Here is a 19090-nt window from a genome sequence, read left to right as displayed (position 1 = left end):
ACACATAGCGCATGCATTTCACCAATTTTATTTCAATGAGCAAAAAAAAAAACATCATGGAAAAAATATATACTGTTATATCAGTTAACTCTAACTATTATGAAGATCAAACACATCCGCAGGGCATAATGAAGATGCCAGGCTTCCAATTTCGGTGGCTGATGCCTGTCAATACAGAAATACACAGAAAGGTTGGGGAATAAAACAATCTGAAATGCTTAATGTAAACAAAAGTCATTAAAAAAAAAGTACAACTTCACTTAATGTTAGAAAACAAATGTATAAAGACATGCAAAATGTATATAGACATCTCTTATGCCCACTTACGCCTCTAAAAATATTATTATATATATTATTATTAGAACGCTTGGCCACTTGTGAAATGTTGACAAGCTGCAAGTGTGAAAAGTGCAGAGCAAGCTTGTGCAATTGATCGCAGGTGATCCCGTAAGAAACATTTGCCACTTTTCATTCTCACCTCCCACTCTGCAACAGATGTTGAAATCAGATGTTCAGTCTGAGCAATTCTCTCCCTGCCAGCCTGAACCTTTTGTGCAAGGGCAGCATTCTCAGCTTGGATCTTTTGGAGCTCCCGTTGCAAATAAGCCTCCTGCTTCTGATACAAGGGAATTATAAAGCTGCTGAAGTCTTGTTCCGGAACCCCCGACGGGCGCCTAAGAGGATAGGTGGATAGTGTTGTACAGAATGATTTGAATTTTTACAACATTGTTAGGCAACAGTCTATGGTAAACGACGTACTACATTGAACCAAGAAAAAGTAATAAGTGGGCAACAAATGTTGAAGAAAGTCTCCTTTCTGCCTGGAAAAAAAACAAACCACAAGACAATTCCAACAAACAAGAGAAAAACGAGTCTCTGTATTTGTGTACCAACCATGCAGGGTCTGGGTTAGTTTTAGCGGCACTTTCCAGTTTGTCCAGCTCATTGAGTTTGGATTCAAGTCTCGCTTCTTCGTTCAGTCTGCTGATATCATCCTTTACATGGAAAGAAACACTCAAATAATTATGTGTCCAAACAATACACCATAATTAGTCCTTCACAGATTTGCAGATCGCCATTTGGAAATTCACCAATACGATATCTTTTTGTAAAACAGTGGTTCTAATTTTTTTTTTTTTTAACCCCAACTACCACCCCCAAAAATACTTAGTGCTCAAATACCACCATCATGACCAACATCAAAACACAATTGTTGTATTAGTAGAAGAAGAGTTTATTCTTCTTTGTTTGCATCTGCAAGACTGTGCGGTATTATAGTGCCAAGACAGGCACTCCAGAAAGAGAAGCACAATGAATTAGATTGCCACATTAAATCATGATGCGCAAACTAATTCTTTGCAATCTCTATAAATATCCTAATGCTCCATGACTTTATAAAGTACAATATTATTCGGTCCTATTTTTTTTGTGACAGTGAGGGTTTGTATTTGTGTACATAATCACTGAATTTCTCTTCTCCTCTCCTCATATATAACCGCTTCAAATTACAAGGCATATGGAGTGATAGTTATGTTTGTATTGCCAATGTTTTATGTGATGTGTTGTTATTTTGTTTTTGTAAAGCGCTTTGATGCGGCAACAACTATTGTGAAAGTGCAATAAAAATAAAGACTGTGTAATGAATGTGACATATTTACACTGACCTTTATAGTTCTCTGCAACTCATCAACAAACTGCTTGTAAATTTTTTCCATCTTCTGATGGTTCATCTTATAGAACTGTTGGAACATGATGGAAAACCGGTCGGAGCTGTGTAAAAAAAAAAAATTAAGTGTTAAAATAGTCTTTTTATGGTGAACGATGATGTGGATTGCTTGTTATAATTCCAGCAAGTTACGTATTATTCATAATATTACATCATCGTCATAGTTTCCTTCAGAGGGCCATTATGACTGTCAAAACCTTATATTGTAAACAGTATAGGCTACACATCAAACTGATGAATAATCAGCTTTAAAATCTGAGTAGTAAAAACTTTAAATATTTTAAAAAAATGAATGCTAATAACAATTTTGAGCAATTTTACTTTTTTTATATAGTGAGGACAATCTGAAGTTTTAGTATTGACCCATGAAGTCGATGCACAATTTGTCTTGGCGGGCCGTATCTGGCCTCCGGGCCTCAAGTTTGACACAAGTCAAGTCAAGTCAAGTTTATTTGTATAGCCCTAAATCACAAGCAGTCTCAAAGGGCTTCACATAGACAATCAATTGACAATTATTCTCAAAGCATCCCCTGATCTTGGGCTCCCAAGATCACCTATGGACACCTATGCATTAATGTGTGGAATGAGTTTGCAAGTTGAAGTTGGCGGGTTGAGCGCTCTGGCATGTCATGTGAAAAATGACTGGTTATTGGTTAAAGAAGCAGTCTTAATGAGTTGAATCGCATCGGCCACAGATTCTGGATACCATGTCGGAAATTTAGTTTAGACCAGCAGAGTCTATAGTGTTTATTTGCACTCGACGTTAATTGACACGAATTGGACAATAACACAAAATCCGAATGCAAAGCGTTGTATTAATCCAAATCACATAATAGTAGCTCACCCAGCGAAGTGCATGAATTTTTCGAGGCTTTTCTCAATGACTTTGTTGTACAACTTCAGCCTGATGCCTTGAGGTTCATAATTTTGGGATGGATCACAAGCTGCTTCTGCTTTTACAGCCTGCAATGAAACCTCCGTGGATTCATCAGTGCGATGTTCGGTTGCAGAATTGTTATTTGAAACTTTTTCCGCTTGTTCCTCGTTGTCCATTTTGTGTCGTCGGGTTTTTTCTGTTTACATTTTGCATTCCGCGCCCAAACTACGGGACGCCACGAGCCCCAAAATATGCGAGTTTGCTTTGCTGTGCGCATGCGGGCCAATGCGGAAGCAATGGTGCGTCACTTCCTCCAGTTGACTGACTTTGATCAGCTGGATAGCTCCCTTCGGCCGAAATGGGTTTAATCACTGGAGTCTGCGCTTTCTTGTACCACCTGCCCCAGATTTACAAATGGCTGCTGAAACCGTATTACATCACCTCCTTCTTCATGACGATTGCATTCTTGGTTGTTCGAAAGGCTCCTGGTTTGTGCGAGCACCTGGCGACGCAGCGTGAGGACGGCAACTCCTGCGACTTTGACTGGGTGAGCACCGAAGGGCCAGGCCGGGTCGGGTCGTATAACGCAGGCAAGCAGAGAATAAATATAGAGGAGTCTTGTTACAGCGTACATTCTCGTTTGTCCCTTTTTTTTTTTTATAAATAGAGGGAAGTGGAGATTCTCATGTTCCTCAGTGCCATAGTGATGATGAAAAACAGACGAGCAAGTAAGTGTAGCCCCCCCCCCCCCCACACACACACACACACACACACTGGTTTGTCAACCCCCACCAGACAATTCATTAGGTACATGTCATGAATAAAAGTGAATGCATGAGGAAATAATTGGTTATACATGCCAAAGTATTCTAAACAGTGCAACAACTGATCAGTATAGTATCTAATATTTTGGAAGCTATAGCTCAACTGTATTTATTGAGCACTGAAACCACAGATAAAAAATAAATACAATTAGTGAATAAATTAATGTTTCTTTTTAAACTCTTAATGAGCTATTTTATGTATTCCTTAAAGGTCATATTTGCACCAGAATTTACCCAAATGGAACAATTGCATGCTAAACTGTAGACTCTCACACAGGTCAATTGTGGCCTATTTTTGTAACTCTTTAACCAATGTGTGATTTAATGTGTGAGCGTTTCAGTTGTCACCTTCCCACATGCAGGACGTGCTCCACTACAAACAAGCCCGCCCATTGTTGTGTAAACATTACCCTTGAAGGTTCTCTTTTGACCTTGTATCGACTGTTTTTTTTTTTTTTCCTTCTGTCTTGTAGTTACCTTGGAGCAGCACATTGGAAACTTGTTCCTGTTCAGCAAAGTGGCCAACACAATCCTCTTTTTCCGGCTAGACATTCGCCTTGGCATCCTCTACCTCGCGCTGTGTGTCGGTCAGTAGCATCATCACAATCATCTCGGGAATATTCTCCATTCATCATTGTCAATCAGGAAGCACAAAAATGTATTTACTACAACTATAAACCTAATAGGTAAAAAAAAAAAAAAAGTCAGTCTGTCTCCCTGCATGTCTTCCCAGCATTTGTCATGACATGCAAGCCACCTCTATACGTGGGCCCCGAGTACATCAAGTACTTCAGTGACAAGACCATTGATGTGAGTTTATTTGGATGAGTCACATGAAGAGTTCTGGGAATGTTATGGATCACTTCAATTTGTTGAGAGTATGAATGTCCTCACCCACTTGCAGGATGAGCTACAGAAAGACACTCGTGTCACCTGGATTGTTGAATTCTACGCCAACTGGTCTTCTGACTGCCAGTCCTTTGCTCCGGTCTATGCCGACCTTTCGCTCAAGTAAGAGATGCGTTTTCACTCTTTTAATCCGAATTAGAAAACAAAACTGATTTCCGTGCTGCACAACTTAATGCACGCTTGACTTGAATCTGCTTTGAGGGGTTTGTGTGGTCTGCTATATCTTCAGGTACAACTGCACTGGGCTGAGGTTTGGAAAGGTGGATATTGGGCGTTACGGAGAGGTTTCACAAAGGTAATTTTTAGCTACTCTATTTTCACATCTTTTTGATCTAATGTCCGAATAATTTTGTTCACATCGAATGTAAAGCACGCTTTTACCATCCCATCCATGGATCTTTCATTGAAATGCATTCATAACGCAACTACCTCTTGACCAGGTACAAAGTGAGCACATCCCCTCTGTCCAAGCAGCTACCTTCACTTGTGCTATTCCAAGGTGGCCAAGAAGTTATGAGGCGTCCAGCAGTGGACAGTAAAGGCAGAGCTATTTCGTGGACTTTCAATGAGGTTTGGGTGCCTTGAGATCCACGATAGTATCGCAACTCATAAATCTGCCCCCACTAATATTCTTCTCTCAATTGTTAGGAGAACATCATCAGAGAGTTTGATCTCAATGAGCGCTTCCAGAAGTCCAAGAAGCTGAACAAGAGTCGTGGTTTGAAGGAAGAAGATCAGCGTAACTCCCAACAAGAGGGGGCCGAGCCTGATTTAGTAACTGGAGAAAAGGAGAAAAGCTCAGAGAGCAAGAAAGACAAGTGAACACTGAGAAGTGTGGTTCACCAATCTACTGTACGTTTTGTTTTTCTAATGATGACCTGCCTTCCAGTATTTTTTTAAACGGGAAAAAGCGCTAATAATGTAGACCGCTTTAGAAATTGTGAAAAGAGTGCGTCCGTGCACTGGTCTGTTTTTGACGTGGATAGCCTAATTGTGAACATGCAAGATGTGATGAAATGATCAAGGGAAATTTTGTCAACTTATTTAAATAACCTTTTTGTTTTGTATTTAATGTTTGTTGGCTGCGTAACATCTCGCTACTGTGTACAGTTGTGCAACTTGTGTTTACTAATGTCCCATCTTTTAAAAACATTAAAATATTCATAGTTAAGTTTCATCACACAATGTGTTTCATCAATTTGACCTTTTTATTCTCAGAAGACATCTTCAAAAAAATCTGGATAAGGCCATTTTGGAAAAGTCTTAAACGTATTAGATAGTTGAGAAGCTCGTTCCAATCCCACATGAGCGATTTACTCTCACAATAAGTCTTGTCAACATACTTGCACAAATTTGAATTGTTCAGCGGGCGTCATCCTTGGCCAGAGCGGAAGGAAAGTCATTTAGCTTCGCTAAATTATTTTTTAGCAACTTGTGCCATTAATGTTGACTCAATTGTGAACTGGGGAGGGCTACAAAAGAAGTTACGTTTGCGCGCCAGGGAAACAATCGGCATGAACAAGAATCACGTGCATGATGAAAAGACAGCCTGCCACAATTCAAAGTCTCCTTTTGGGTTGAAAAAAGTGCACATGCTGAATTCAACCAAGTCCTTGATTGGGTAAAACAAAAAAAAATTATTGATTGTAATGCCCAATTTGAGCAAATCTTTTTTCCTCAGTCAGCTGTGACAGTCAAATATTTTTTTAATCAATAGTCAATTATTCCATCATTTAATTGGATACATTTTAATTTTTGCATCAAAGTGTGTGTGGTTTTTTTCCCCCAGTTTACTACCATTTGTTTATTTTGAATTGTTTGGTAAAAACTAAACAATTAAGCAAAATCAAACGAGTGGGATTGAAGTATTGACCACATTTTTTAAAAACTGATTCAGTTCCTGGTTCGATCATTGTTTTCCAAATTTAAAAACAAATGTCTTATTTTGATTAACCAAAACCCTGTGAGGATGAATGAATGAATAACCACTGCAGAAATCAGAATAGTGACTGTTCAGAGGCTTAAATAGTAGGAATTGGACAATTTCAAATTATACAACACCTCTAGCTGTGGGTTTTCAAGTCACTTGTACCTAGTAGACAACGCCTGAGTGTGAATTATTATATATATATTTAAAAATAATAATAATAATCAGACCGGCTATACACAATGTCAGGAAAAGGTTAAAAATAAAAATAAAGAAATAAAAAATGTGCTTTACTTCCCTATAAATGTTCTAAAGGAAGAAAAAAAAAAAAAAAAAAATCCAAACCAGTCCTGTACTGTATATTCTAGTGATGCACCGAAATGTAAATTTGTGGCCGAAACTGAATATGAGGAAACTCTCAACTGGAAACTGAATTCAGAAATTCAGAGCCATGCACACATGGCCACCAGAGGCAGTCCTTGGTGGCAGACCAAGGCAATGTGTCGCACTGCTAACTTTGTGTGTCCACCCCCCACATCACCTTATTCCTAAATCAAATTAACTCAGGCAATTTACTACGCTGAACCAAAATGGACTGAGAGAAAATAGCACTCAGACACAACAAGAGAATGTAAGCGCAAAAGCAAATCTTGTACGAACACTAGGAGCGATACCATGTCTGCAATGTTTTGTTTTTTTTTTGGACCAAAATCTAAAATCAGCTTTATTTTTGGGCCGTTTTCAACACATTTTCAGTGCATCCCTAGTACATTTCGTTCTTTAAAACGTATCCAAGCCTTGAAAACAACTCAAAGCGACTGGTTTGACATGTTTTGCTTACAACTACGTTTTGTTTTTCCTGTTTGGTGAAATAAATAAACCCACCCCCTCACTGCCCCTAACTGGCTGGTCATCCATGGATAAGACTAAAACAGTTCGGCTAGCATCGGAAACAAGACAGACGAGGATCTTAAAGCTACAAAACGGATTTTGCATAACGCCTCAAGCACAAAAACATTACACAGGTACATTCAACGAAGATGCGTTGCACTCCACATTTTTTCAGTGGCTTTTGAAAATAAAGCTCAATTGTTTGCCACGTCCCCAAGTCGACTCTTTGGATCACGACAATTCCGGCAAGAGCTCACGAGTGGCTGATGCAGCCGTCAATTATAAACAGGCAACACATTTGTAATTCAAAATAAACAATTAGACACATACATTTGCCACCCTCGTCGATAAGTCACCTTCACCACCTGATGACGGGACCCATGAATAATCTGTAAGATCTTACATGTTTATACAAAAGCATATTTAAAAACAAAGACTTATAAAACTAAAATGATACTGTGTGTTTTATAGGTTGGATGCTCTCAAGGCTTTTTACTCGACAGGATGTGTGGTCCATAAGCAAGACAGTCCTCATTGGTCAACACTCGTAAATCCATCTTAGAATTCAGTGGGACACTCTCGGGGGGTCAAAAATACCGTGTCCTAATGTTACCACGTCAAACCGTATCTGTGCCAGTTCTGTCCTTGAGGAAACGGCCTCCAAACGCTCTTTGTTCAGATTGAAAAGGAAAGGCCGGTCGATAGCGGGCAGACGGCTGCGCACGCAACGGTGCTTTTGGCTCTGCAGTCGTGACAAGAACATCCAGCTCAGAAAAGAGACAAGTGGAACTTGTCCAGTGACTTATCTTTTTCTCCTCCTCAGTGGAATAAGAGTGCATGTCACTCAAACCGATATCTCGTAAGTGGTCCCTCCGACGCCGGTCACCTTCTTCACTCCGCCCCCTGGTTTAGATGTGGTGTGATTGGCCAAGATTGTGCGAGAGGACAATCTGATTGGAAAGCAATTGGGAAAGGAAGACAAATGAAGGTGAGAGGTGCTAGCATCAAGTGTGTGTATGTGTGTGTGTATATATATATATATATATATATATATATATATATATATATATATATATATATATATATATATATATATATATATATATATATATATATATATATATATAAAAAAAAAAAAAAACAAGGCTGCGTTCGGAATCATTCACTCATTCCTTACTCATTTCCATACACACTATATGGGGGTCTCTGTATCACAGACAATATAGTTAAAGCCAAATGAAGAATAATTACATATGTGACATAAATACTAGTGGATCTTCCATAAATAATTTGACACAAATTGAGAAATTACAATAGCATTAGTTTTAAGTTGAGTATAATCAACTAAATTAATACAAATGACGCACTTTACACAATATTTGCATGATAACTGCCCTCGTTCGTTGGCGGCAGATGTTTTTTTCTACTGTATTTTACTTTTCTGGTTACCATTGTTTTGTTTTGTTTTTTTAGTATTTGTCAAGATACAATGGATTTACTTGGCAGGCACCTCAAATAGCACTACAAAATGGTGGACTTGATTTACACAACACTAAACCGTGCAGTAATTTTCAAAATATGATACACGAAGAAATACAGACTTAAACATTCAAACTATGCGTTGAAGTAGTTGGCTTCGGTTTTTGGGCAACTCCAATATTTTTGCTCAACGCAGATCAGTTCTATTTAAACTTCACAAAACACCACCGTTGTTTTTTTGTCATCTAGATTTTGGCCTGAATTTCAATGTTGGTGGTACCTGAAGCATTTGGTGTTTTTGGAGGTCGAACGTGGTGCAAAATGTTTGAGGAGAACCACATATAGTAGACACAGAGTGATTCCGAACACAGCTTAAGGTCTCTCTCCTATTAAACTTCAAAAACCTACAGGGTTTGAATGGGACAACAAAAGAAAATAGCTACTGGTTGAAAACGTCCGCATGCCGGCATGCTCCTTACACTGTCTGTCTGAAAACTAAAAGGAGGTTAAGGAAGACTCACACAGATCAGGGAGGAAGAGGATGGCTGACACAAAGTAGGGAGGAAGAAGAGGAAGATTAGGAAGAAAGGGAAAAGGAAGAGGAGCAGGCTAAGCGTGGCGAAGACGACGTAGCGTTACTCACTGTGGAGCCTGATGCCCTCCTCCGACTCCTCCCCCTCCCAGCGCCACGGTGGCCCGAAGCTTGTGCTGAGGCCCTGCCTCTCCAGTGTAAGACTGGGACTTGCCCAGGGAGAGGCCACGAGGCGGCGGGGAGATGGGAGGCTCTGGCGAGCGAGCCCCCGGGGAGGAGGAGGAGGACACACTGTTACGGGGAACTCTGGAAGAGGAGGAGTCGTGGTTATGCTGTAGCAGGTGCAGCGTCTCGGGAGGCCCGGAGAAAGGGGGCGGGCTGACGGCACGCAGGTAGGCTCTGTGAGGGGAGGAGAAAGTGGCGGAGCCCTGCAGCAGATGGCCCTCCCTCTGCTGGCTGAGCTGAGCTGAGAGGAAAGGTGACGTATAGCCCTGCAGCTGAGAACTCGGGGGCAGAGCTTCCGGCTGGCCTCTGACCGCAGCCCCCGTCGAGGAAGGGAACAGAGCACGGGGCTTCTGCGGCGACAGCTCGTGGGCGGCAGACTCAAACTCAGGGCTATCGGAGGGAGTGAGCAGGCTGTCGTAGGACAGACTGCCATTTCGAGGGGTCTGGTTCGCCAGACTTTTGTAGCTGGTGTCTGTAGTGCCTTCTGACTGGAGGGTGGCCAGAGGATTGTGTGCCATGTGCGCTGAGCGCAGGCTGGAGGAGTGGGAGCCCCCAGTGGACAGAACCAGAGAGGATGGGTATGACGTGTGAGAGCGCCCGGTCAGGGAATAACCTGACATACCCCCCGACACGCCACCGACAGTCCTGCCTAATCCTCCGGGGCGCTCACCCCTGTCCCCTCCCCCTCTGAACCCTCCCGCACCACCCACCACCACCGTGGTCCCGTCCAGGCTGCTCGGTTCCGAACGATAACTGGGGTGGCGGCTGGAGTGAAGGATAGAGGGAGACGGAGAGTCGAGACTCTCCCCGCGGATCACCTGAGGAGAGCAGAGAAGGAGAGACAGATATACAGACAGTAGGGGAAGGTGTACACAGGAGAGAGGGAGGGGGAGGGAACGTGATGAGGACGATGAGTGAGGAGAGGATGAAGAAAGACCAAATCCCCACGTTACCACAGGAAAATTTGCAGAGGCAGCATAGAAACACAGTTCATCCGACAGATTCCAACAGGAAGAAAAGAGTGGTGGTGGACAAAGGAGGGGGGTGGGTGGTTGGTTGGATGCTTAATCTGTGCTCTACTCCATCATCATCACACTACTGCATTGGAAACATTGACTGGTTCGAACAGGCACTGACGTTGCATGTCAAAGACAGCGATGGAAATACACAGTACGTTGACTACACATTCCAGTCGATGCACTTTAGGGGGAAGGGCAAGATCCACTTCAACACACAGACTGGCAAAGGGGAAAACACACATGACACTTGCTGAGGACTTACTGATCAACCGATGGCCACTGAATGATCAATTTCAAGTAAACACAACAACAAAAAAGAGGGGCTTGGTGTTAACCACAAAGGACATCAGCGAGAGGAGGGAGTCATAGTTTCCAAAGCATTTGGGAATACATCCTAAGTAGAAGATAAATGCAAAGGAATGCGAGTCCTAATGAGAGAGGGTTTTTTTTTTCCCCCAGTTCAGCTTTAACTTCTTGTCTAAGCTAAATCCCAGGCTCCGATTGAACACTTTTAGAGCTTATGTTGGTATTTAAAACTTCACAGTAGCCCTAGTTTACTCTTAAAAGAGTACCTTGCCGGTATGTGTGTGGGCACTGTGGTTCCTTCCTGGGCTGTTGTACGCAGGTCGATACTTGTACATGGGCTGTGTGGGCACACCTTCTGTCAACAAGCTGCTTTCTACAATTGAGAAACACGGAGAGTGTGTCATTAGGAAAGAAAACGATCTCGACTTGGTTTACGATATCTAGGTGTGTGCGTGCAAGCGCGTCTTACCCTCAGCGTCACCACGAGGCAGCCCGGGGTAACGAAGCTCTGGCTTCGGGGGAGGTGGAGGCTCCGTGTCTGCCGACTGGCTCTCCATTTGATCCAAACTGCTCTTTGACTGAAAGGGGCCAACAACCATGTTGGAAATTAAACTGGAGGTACTCACCCAAAACCGTATTTGACCTATTTCCTGATTGCATAAAAAACATTGAACCACGGCTCTTGGGCATGTGATAGGGACCGAGCCCTGCTCCAAATAGCAAAATGATTGTGCCCACCATTCCGACATGGGTTTGTAACTGCGTATAGATGCCAGAGCAGAGCGGCAAATCACTTAATACCATATAAAGAGGATCATAAAAGGATCATAAATCATCACCTCTACGCATCTAGCATGTATACAATCAAGAACCAATGTTATATAAATGGCAATTATTTGACAGAGACAAATTGCATTTGCTCACCAATCACGTTAGCTAGCAACTGACCTAAATAACATGCCTTTACGCACTGGGGCACACACTTACACTTCACACACATGGTATGACGGTATAGAACTTACCTCATGACATTTAATTATTCAATTTTTTTAAATTGTTTTTAACTATACACAAATTTCATTCAAGGAGCGCCAACAAAAAAACGAGCACTGCCAATTAACTTTTGCTATTAGCAACAATACAATTCACACAATACACTCCAATGATACAATTTGCCCGTTTTTGTATCGGTCCCAATCAAATAAACCAAGTAAAAACAAAAACAGACATCTCAAACTTTTTCATCTACTACAAAATCTGATCACGCTGGCGATGTATAGTGAGAGACAAACAATGCTCTTCCACTAAATGACAGAAGTTAAAATTTATTTGTATCTCCACCTTCTGCTATTGATAGAAGAGAATAGTGGCATTGTGTTTAACAAACAGGCTGCAACCATTTGGCTACTTTTTCAAGACTTGGAGGAAACTGATTGTCAAACAGATGTTTGGCCATATCACTTTTGTTCACAAGTCACAGTAGAATAAATCTGCCAAGCGACCGCTCGTATCTTGGAAAAACTCAAGTCCTAAGACCAGACCATTGCATATTTTTGATGTATAGAATAGTCTGCGGGTGTTCACCGTACTCACTCTTGTGCTGTGTCGATCATTCTGGATACCATTGTCCAGGACCTTGGCTTCGAGCTGTGCTTCCGTGAGAGACGGCCTGAGGAAAGGGGGCTGTAGTTCGACTGTCTGAGGCTTGCGGGAACGACCCGTATATCTGAACAAAAGAAACGCCAATGCCAGATGACACTCGTCATTTATTCCAATTTCAACTCAATCGAAAAATGAGAGAGGAAGGAAAGAAAAAGAGGGACAATCCAGAGAATTTCAAAAGTAAGACTGACCTGGGTGCCAGTGAGCTGCAAAGCACATGTGAAATATTCCTAACACAGCCGTTGGTGAAGGGGTTAACACCTCCACGAAACTTTCCTGTCACCTAAAGAGCGCGGGAGATGGGAGGAGGAATAATGTAACATTCATTAGGTGTTATATCCGCAATTCTTAAAATGACAGATAAATCGTGCCAACTCGTACATACCTGCTCATTTGTGGTCCGACCTCTAGCCACAAGCACAATATGAAACCCAGTCAGGCCAGCAACTGGGACAAAAAACAGACCAGCAACACACATCACAGCCATACTGGTGGGGCAGAAGCTAAGGAGACGTATCAAACTGAACCCCAACAAAAGCAAACACGAGAAAAGAGTGCTGTCATTTACATTTTGGACACAAAGTTAAGGATACGTGACTGCGGCATGTGGTGTGTCGAGTTGCTGGCGGTGGTGCAGCACATAAACGAGGCCAAAGCCAAAAACATCCACAATGTGGGTGGTGAGTGACAGCAGGAAGAGGAAGAAGTAGCGATAGTTGCGCCGACCGATACAGTTGTTCACCCATGGACAGTGGTGGTCAAAGTCCTGATGGAGCAGAGGAGAATTTAATAGAACCAGGACTCCAGGATATGGTCCATCCACAAGTCAACCTTATCTAAATGTACATTGAGTGGTTCATATTAAAGATGAAAATAAATGCCTTATCACAATTATCCCTCGTCGTTAACGCGACCAAGTGTGGGCACTAGCACTCCGTTTTTGATGCACTCCAAACGGCAAATATGAGCAACATACAAATTAGGTGGACTTTTAGAATAAGCAAGTGATCCAATGTGAGTCTTGTGTTGTGCACATACCTCTACACAATTGTCGCAGACCGAACAATGGGAGCATCGCGGGGGTCGGTAGAAGCGACAGGTGGAGCACCACTTCATGCGCACTTGGATGCCTTTGATTTCCACTGTCTTGTAGAGCGGAGCGCGGAAATCATCCTCTTTGTCCTCATCTTCCTCCGCTACAGAGGGGGTGATGACAAAAGCTAAGATGTTTACAACTATTCCTTATACACATCTGAAAAAAAAATGCAATTTGGGTTCACCTCGAGGAAAGACTCCCGGATCCATGAACGTAGCCATGCAGAAGTTGGCCAGCGTGAAGAGGAAGATCACGGCAATATAAACAGGAATGACGGCGGAGAAATAGTCGTACAACCATGGACAGCTACGAGGTAAGAGCAGGAAAAACACATTGTCACTTTAACTAAATAGCACAATGTATCAGTCATCTATCTCCACACAGGTCCATAAGGATTTGGAAAGAATTTAAATTCTTGATTTGTGGACTTCCTAGACTTCTCTACCCACATAAAACCCACTCAAGTACACGGGGGGGGGGGGGGGGTGAGTCTTGAGAGGACGACAGGGGCCTGAAGTGAGATTCAAAATGCGGAACCTCTCTCGACAGACAGACAGACTGAGATAACACTCCCAAAACCCATTTTTCCTTTCTGTCTGTACACAGCTTGCAGCGAAAGGGATTTGAATCCATAAAAGGTTAAACAGTTCTACCAACAATTTGTGGCTCCAAATATGAAAGACTGTGCACAACATGCTGCAAACAGAATACAAACACAACGCAAAATTCAAATGATGGAGGACAAACGATTATTTGAGGTTTCCATTCTGAGACGTGCCTGCGCAACTCAATATGTTCAATAAATACTGTTCCAAACATGTACCATAAATGCTTTTCCAATTTCAAAAACATCATTGTGTAAATAATCATAATTTTTACATTAAACAGAATAATCGTGATTATGATTTCGACCCATAATCGAGCAGCCCTGGGATACATCGCACCGTGTATAGTCTAATTTACAGTATGTGGACAGCAAGAGACTCACGTGAAGCAGAAGAAGAGGGTGGTGGATCCGACCAGGAAGGTGGTGGCTGCAGACACCGGGACATATCGGCTGGGTCTAAAGGGGCGGGGAGGAGCGGAAACCTGGCCAGCCACTCCTCCCCCGACACCCCCACTGCTGAAGCCCGGCATCAGAGATGGAGCAATGGGAGGAAGACCAGGTGAGAGGTAGATTTCTACAGTCTACCTATTTGAAAGGCGGCTCTACTAGTTAATATGACAAATATGGCGTTTGTTTGGGAGAGGCCATGGGTTGACCCTAAGCAAAGCAGCATAAATGAACGGAAAACAGTCAGCAACACTTCACAGCACTATAACACTGGCTCAAATATAGATGCTTTTAAATCATACAGCAATACACAGTTCCACTTACATGTAGATAGTTTGTAAATATAAATGTTTCTATGCAGGACTATAATTTAGGCATAAAAAAGCAGGAGCAATGTGATACAAAAATATGTATAGGAAATTCATAAATATTTTTGTATGGCTTCAATGGGTGAAGAAGGTAATTAAGTCTTAGTTGCTTGTGCGTAGAAAAGCACAGACTTAGACGTTTTCAAATGAATTGCAATCGTTGTGCTCGAATTCTGATTATCTGGCTTGGGGGGGGGGGAATGAAAAAGAGATTCTCAAAGTAAGGGAACAGAAAATTAAAGATTTAGCGGATGAAGGGCCAGCAGGCGGAGAGCAGATGCACATGGAGGAAAACAGGCAAAGTATTGAGCACAGTAGCTGCTGATGACTTGTGTGATTGTCCCGAGGGGGCTTATTTAGGCACTGGTTGGGAGGGGGAAGCTGAGGATGGCTGAGGGTTGCAGGCGGGACAGTTCCACACTGTCCAACTGTCAGCAGCGATATAGAATTGAAGAAAAGTCAAAATCCAAGTCCAAAGGTGACTTTGGAAAGTTGCTAAAATGCTATTGTAGTCTAAGTTCCAGCCAAGTCCATGCCGGATTCTTTGAGAGCACTGCCGTCAGTTTGTGTGTGTCAATGTGGCAAAAGAAGAAGAAACACACCAAAAAAACACACAAAAAAAAAACCACAAAGAAATCAACTCTTTCCAAAAAGAGGCCCTGAGCACGTCACTGGAGCGTCACTGGATGTAGAAACCAGGCCTGGATGTAGAAACCTCTCCCACCTCCACGTTCTCTGCACGTTGACCATCTCTCCCATTGTGCAGCTTTGAAACACGGCCATCTGCAACATGGCAGCTACATAGTCTAATGCATGTTTGTCCTTATAGATTGTCCTCGTGATGTTATTCCTCCACACCTTGTGATGGCAGATTGAAGGAAGTCGCTGTTTAAAAAGAAAAAGTCACTGTGAATATGAATGGTTATTTATCTCGATGTTTGTCTTGCACAGTAACATGATGTCGGTTAAACAAAAGAGGCCTTTAAAGACTTGTGCTTTTACTAGAATGTAGTTAATACAATTTCCCGGAAAAACAACACAAGTCAAAGGAAATTTGGGTGTTCAAACCATCATCACCATTCATAATGTCAGCTAAAATTGTGATTCCTCTCACTGGGTAAAACTAATTGTCAACTCGTGAGTCTGGATCCAAAAGTGAGTCACAGACAAGTTGCAAATATCGCAGGGCTCACAACTTGGTGCCAATGCTAAAATACAAGTCTGATCAAGACCAAAAGGATTGAAATTGGATTGTTTTTCTTAGAACCGGTTTGATCAAATCCATAAACCCATTTTACTATAGCATATAAACTCATCTTCACTATGTGAGAAACGCCATAGCGCAGATGACCTGTGGTCATGGTTCCCTATGTGCTTGTGTTTCCACATGTGAACAATCATTGTACAGTCAAGGTGGTGCTTTTAGATGTCAGTGTCAATCAAATTACATTCCATGCATTACTGACAAATTTCATAGTGTTTAGAAAAATCATACGGTCTTGTTTTAATAAATTGCTATGCATGTAGATATGGTATGCAAAGGTATAAATTAGGAAATACATATTTCAGACAAAATTACAAGCTGGCATTGAAGTTAAATATTTACCATTTAAAAAAATCTAACAATTCCGTGCACCAAGCTCCAACCCATACAAGCCGTTCCCTGTCAGGACTTCAAAATACTGTATATAGTCATGTGGGAGGTAGAGTATCATATTATTGACAGTGATGTGTAATGATACAATGATTACTAATAATACAGCCAAAATGTACACTACATGAAATTGGAGATTCACACTTTTACAGTATTATCAGGCCAAATGTGCTTGGCCCCCTTCCATTCGCCATGCAGTAAATAAGTGTGGTGCTAACATTATAGTAGTAGGTCAAAACATTTCATTGCCCTTACTTGCGACCTTGCTTGTACATGTGTGCAAATAAACACAACTTTCAAAATAAAAGCACGGCTTCTATTAGTATACATTCTACTTGGACTTCAGGGTCACTGTGAGGGAACGTCATACATTGGGAGTTGGGCAGAGTGTGTGTGTGTGTGTGTGTGTGTGTGGGGGGGGGGGGGGGGGGGTTACTTTGCCCAGGTCTGATCTGAAAGACAGACCGTAGCAAGTGTGTGGCTTCTTATTTGGCTTTGTTGTGTTTTATTTATGATGCCACCAAACAAAAATACAGTGCTGACAAAGCTAAGTGTGATGAAAATGATAGACCCAGAACTTGACCTTATTGTGACAGGAAAACGAACTGGCTGGTAGATACAGTCTAAGCATTACCAATGTATCCACACAAATGAATTCTACCAAGCAGTTGCCAACATAAGTGCAGTGTAATTCATTCTAGCTAAATCAATACAACATTTGATGTACCTGTCTGGTGAATAGTTTTGGAAGTCAACCAGCCTCACGGAAACACAAATACTTTTGACATTGGATGTTCGACCACATTTCGCTGCAGACAACTTCCTTGATAAGTCATACACACTACAAACACATTCTACAGTACTCAACGGCAAATTACGTATCACATTACATGTAATCCATTCACTTTGCGACACCTAACGAAGCAAAACTTTGACAAGCACTTCACAGGAAGATTAACTTCGGAAAGATGAGTCACTATCGATTTCACCATCACTTCCTTACCACATTGAGTCGTTATTAAAATGTTAAGACACAGTCAAAGAAATACACTAGTACTAACCCTTTTTTTTTTTTTACCCCGCACAAGTACTATGCATTAAGATCCCCTAGTTACTGCCATTCAAGATGCATTAACTTTTTGATCCACAATCCCTTCATGTTAAAACAAAAAATCAGTGTTAGTGAATGGGATCGCTTGTCAACCGTTTGTCCTTCCATCAATCCTTTTCCGGTATTGGCTTTAAATGTTACCCTCATTAGGAATGTCGTCGTTTGTGTGGACGTCCCCACGGTCGCAAGATGAAAAACTCGTTCGTGCGGTGTGAAAAAAACCCAATGAAAACGGATCTGGAGAGGAGCAAGCGTAATCTGATCGCTTGGACACGCCCCTCTTCCAAACAACCGAGTTGGGACAAACGCGGAGCTGTCGTACTGACACTGTGACACGGTGTCTGTCTGTTGTTAATCATCTCATCTGCCCCACACCAAATCCCACCATCCCTGCACTATAATGGATGTTAATCCTAAAATCTCCGCGTCGCCCGTCATGTTACCGCAACAATTCACAGCTGAAGCTAACAGTCACGTCACCAGGCGTCTCGTCATGTAAAATGCAATCGGTTTCATGCTTAAAGATTGCCAAACAACCCTGTGCTGTGATCAGTCCGACATAAATATACACTATTTGATAGATCATAACTAGCGCCATGATTCAATGATCTGTCCTAATAGAGAGCTGGTGTTGAACAGGCCAGGGCAGTGTTCGGCATCATCATCATCATCAAGCAACGCAAATAACCACATCAAATTACCGCAATATCCAACGACTTGATGTGTGATCCCAAATGACAAAAACAACGGCTTTTACACGCAGTCCCCCGCTCAATGATTCGTTGCGTTTTACCTTGCCTCGAAAGTTTTGGCGAGAGCAAACGCTAACGGAGTTAGCCGACGAGCAATGAAACCTTCACACTCTCGACAACGCCTCTTTGGCTGCCACCGTTCATCAAATATTTAACAGCTTTTATTGCTGGTATTGAGAAAAGAAAGCCACACGTACCTAAACAACCAAATGGTGAGTGGTCTTGCTTACTGATGAGAGTAGTTTCGGTCCAACCTCAGTTAGCCGATAGCATATCGCTTAGCTCGCCTAGGCCGACAACGGAATCCCGGAAAAAGAGCATTGTATGCTGGTCCTCCAGGTGGGGCGAGTAGCCAACCAGAAGCCGGGGGCGTGGTCTTACGAAACTGTTCGGAAACATCATTGTGCACTTTTTTTTTATTGACGTCGAAATTTAAATATCGAAACAATTCATCTACTTTTTATTTAGATTTTTATGACTTCTACATCATCATAATGCTAACAGAAATTGATATTCAACATAGACAAAAGTATCTCAAAAGGTAGTGGTTCTAAACAAACAACAATACCAACCCCACTCTGGCCCTCATTGCATGCAATACATAAAAAAAGTATACATAAAACAGAGCAGGATTGAGCATATAATAATAATAATGAGAAGAAGAACTTCATGAAGTTC

The 19090-nt window shown here is 42.0% G+C and overlaps 3 protein-coding genes across 3 annotated transcripts; 1 reads left to right on the top strand and 2 right to left on the bottom strand.

Annotated features, from left to right (window-relative positions):
* Positions 1–18: 18 nt before the first annotated feature.
* Positions 19–2939, bottom strand: pmf1 (polyamine modulated factor 1). Its single transcript, XM_085939987.1, has 5 exons — positions 2571–2939; positions 1665–1770; positions 895–995; positions 479–674; positions 19–165 (listed from the first exon to the last, which is right to left on the bottom strand). The coding sequence occupies exons 1-5, from the start codon at positions 2777–2779 to the stop codon at positions 91–93; spliced, it is 687 nt and encodes a 228-aa protein (XP_085796113.1). The 5' UTR covers positions 2780–2939; the 3' UTR covers positions 19–90.
* Positions 2897–5521, top strand: tmx2a (thioredoxin-related transmembrane protein 2a). The gene is made up of 8 exons (XM_085939975.1): positions 2897–3150; positions 3271–3331; positions 3901–4014; positions 4161–4237; positions 4332–4438; positions 4566–4631; positions 4777–4906; positions 4985–5521. Exons 1-8 carry the CDS (start codon positions 2962–2964, stop codon positions 5156–5158), a joined length of 918 nt encoding a protein of 305 aa, XP_085796101.1. The 5' UTR covers positions 2897–2961; the 3' UTR covers positions 5159–5521.
* Positions 5522–6582: 1061 nt separating this feature from the next.
* On the bottom strand, positions 6583–18752 carry zdhhc5b (zDHHC palmitoyltransferase 5b). Its single transcript, XM_085939965.1, has 12 exons — positions 18610–18752; positions 14462–15780; positions 13658–13779; positions 13416–13573; positions 12971–13143; positions 12763–12865; positions 12569–12660; positions 12309–12441; positions 11185–11293; positions 10982–11088; positions 9277–10208; positions 6583–8104 (listed from the first exon to the last, which is right to left on the bottom strand). The coding sequence occupies exons 2-12, from the start codon at positions 14608–14610 to the stop codon at positions 7999–8001; spliced, it is 2184 nt and encodes a 727-aa protein (XP_085796091.1). The 5' UTR covers positions 14611–15780; positions 18610–18752; the 3' UTR covers positions 6583–7998.
* Between the last annotated feature and the right edge of the window lie 338 nt (positions 18753–19090).

This window comes from Syngnathus leptorhynchus, chromosome 2 (genome assembly GCF_054491065.1).
Source record: "Syngnathus leptorhynchus isolate UIUO chromosome 2, UIUO_Slep, whole genome shotgun sequence".
In the NCBI taxonomy this organism is placed as follows: Eukaryota; Metazoa; Chordata; class Actinopteri; order Syngnathiformes; family Syngnathidae; genus Syngnathus; species Syngnathus leptorhynchus.
Note: the sequence above shows the minus strand (reverse complement) of the source record. Positions and strands in the feature narration are given on the sequence as shown.

Bases quoted from the DNA above. Each gene is read 5' to 3' on its own strand.
- pmf1 (XM_085939987.1), bottom strand. From the start codon at position 2,779: ATGGACAACGAGGAACAAGCGGAAAAAGTTTCAAATAACAATTCTGCA. The intron at 1,771-2,570 runs GTGAGCTACTAT...TTTTTTACACAG, and splicing joins AAATTCATGCACTTCGCTGG to CTCCGACCGGTTTTCCATCA. The intron at 996-1,664 runs GTCAGTGTAAAT...TTCCATGTAAAG, and splicing joins AGTTGCAGAGAACTATAAAG to GATGATATCAGCAGACTGAA.
- tmx2a (XM_085939975.1), top strand. From the start codon at position 2,962: ATGGGTTTAATCACTGGAGTCTGCGCTTTCTTGTACCACCTGCCCCAG. The intron at 4,632-4,776 runs GTAATTTTTAGC...CCTCTTGACCAG, and splicing joins TACGGAGAGGTTTCACAAAG to GTACAAAGTGAGCACATCCC. The intron at 4,907-4,984 runs GTTTGGGTGCCT...CTCAATTGTTAG, and splicing joins TTTCGTGGACTTTCAATGAG to GAGAACATCATCAGAGAGTT.
- zdhhc5b (XM_085939965.1), bottom strand. From the start codon at position 14,610: ATGCCGGGCTTCAGCAGTGGGGGTGTCGGGGGAGGAGTGGCTGGCCAG. The intron at 12,866-12,970 runs GTATCCTTAACT...CTGCCCCACCAG, and splicing joins ACACCACATGCCGCAGTCAC to TATGGCTGTGATGTGTGTTG. The intron at 12,442-12,568 runs GTCAGTCTTACT...TCTTTTGTTCAG, and splicing joins TGCAGCTCACTGGCACCCAG to ATATACGGGTCGTTCCCGCA.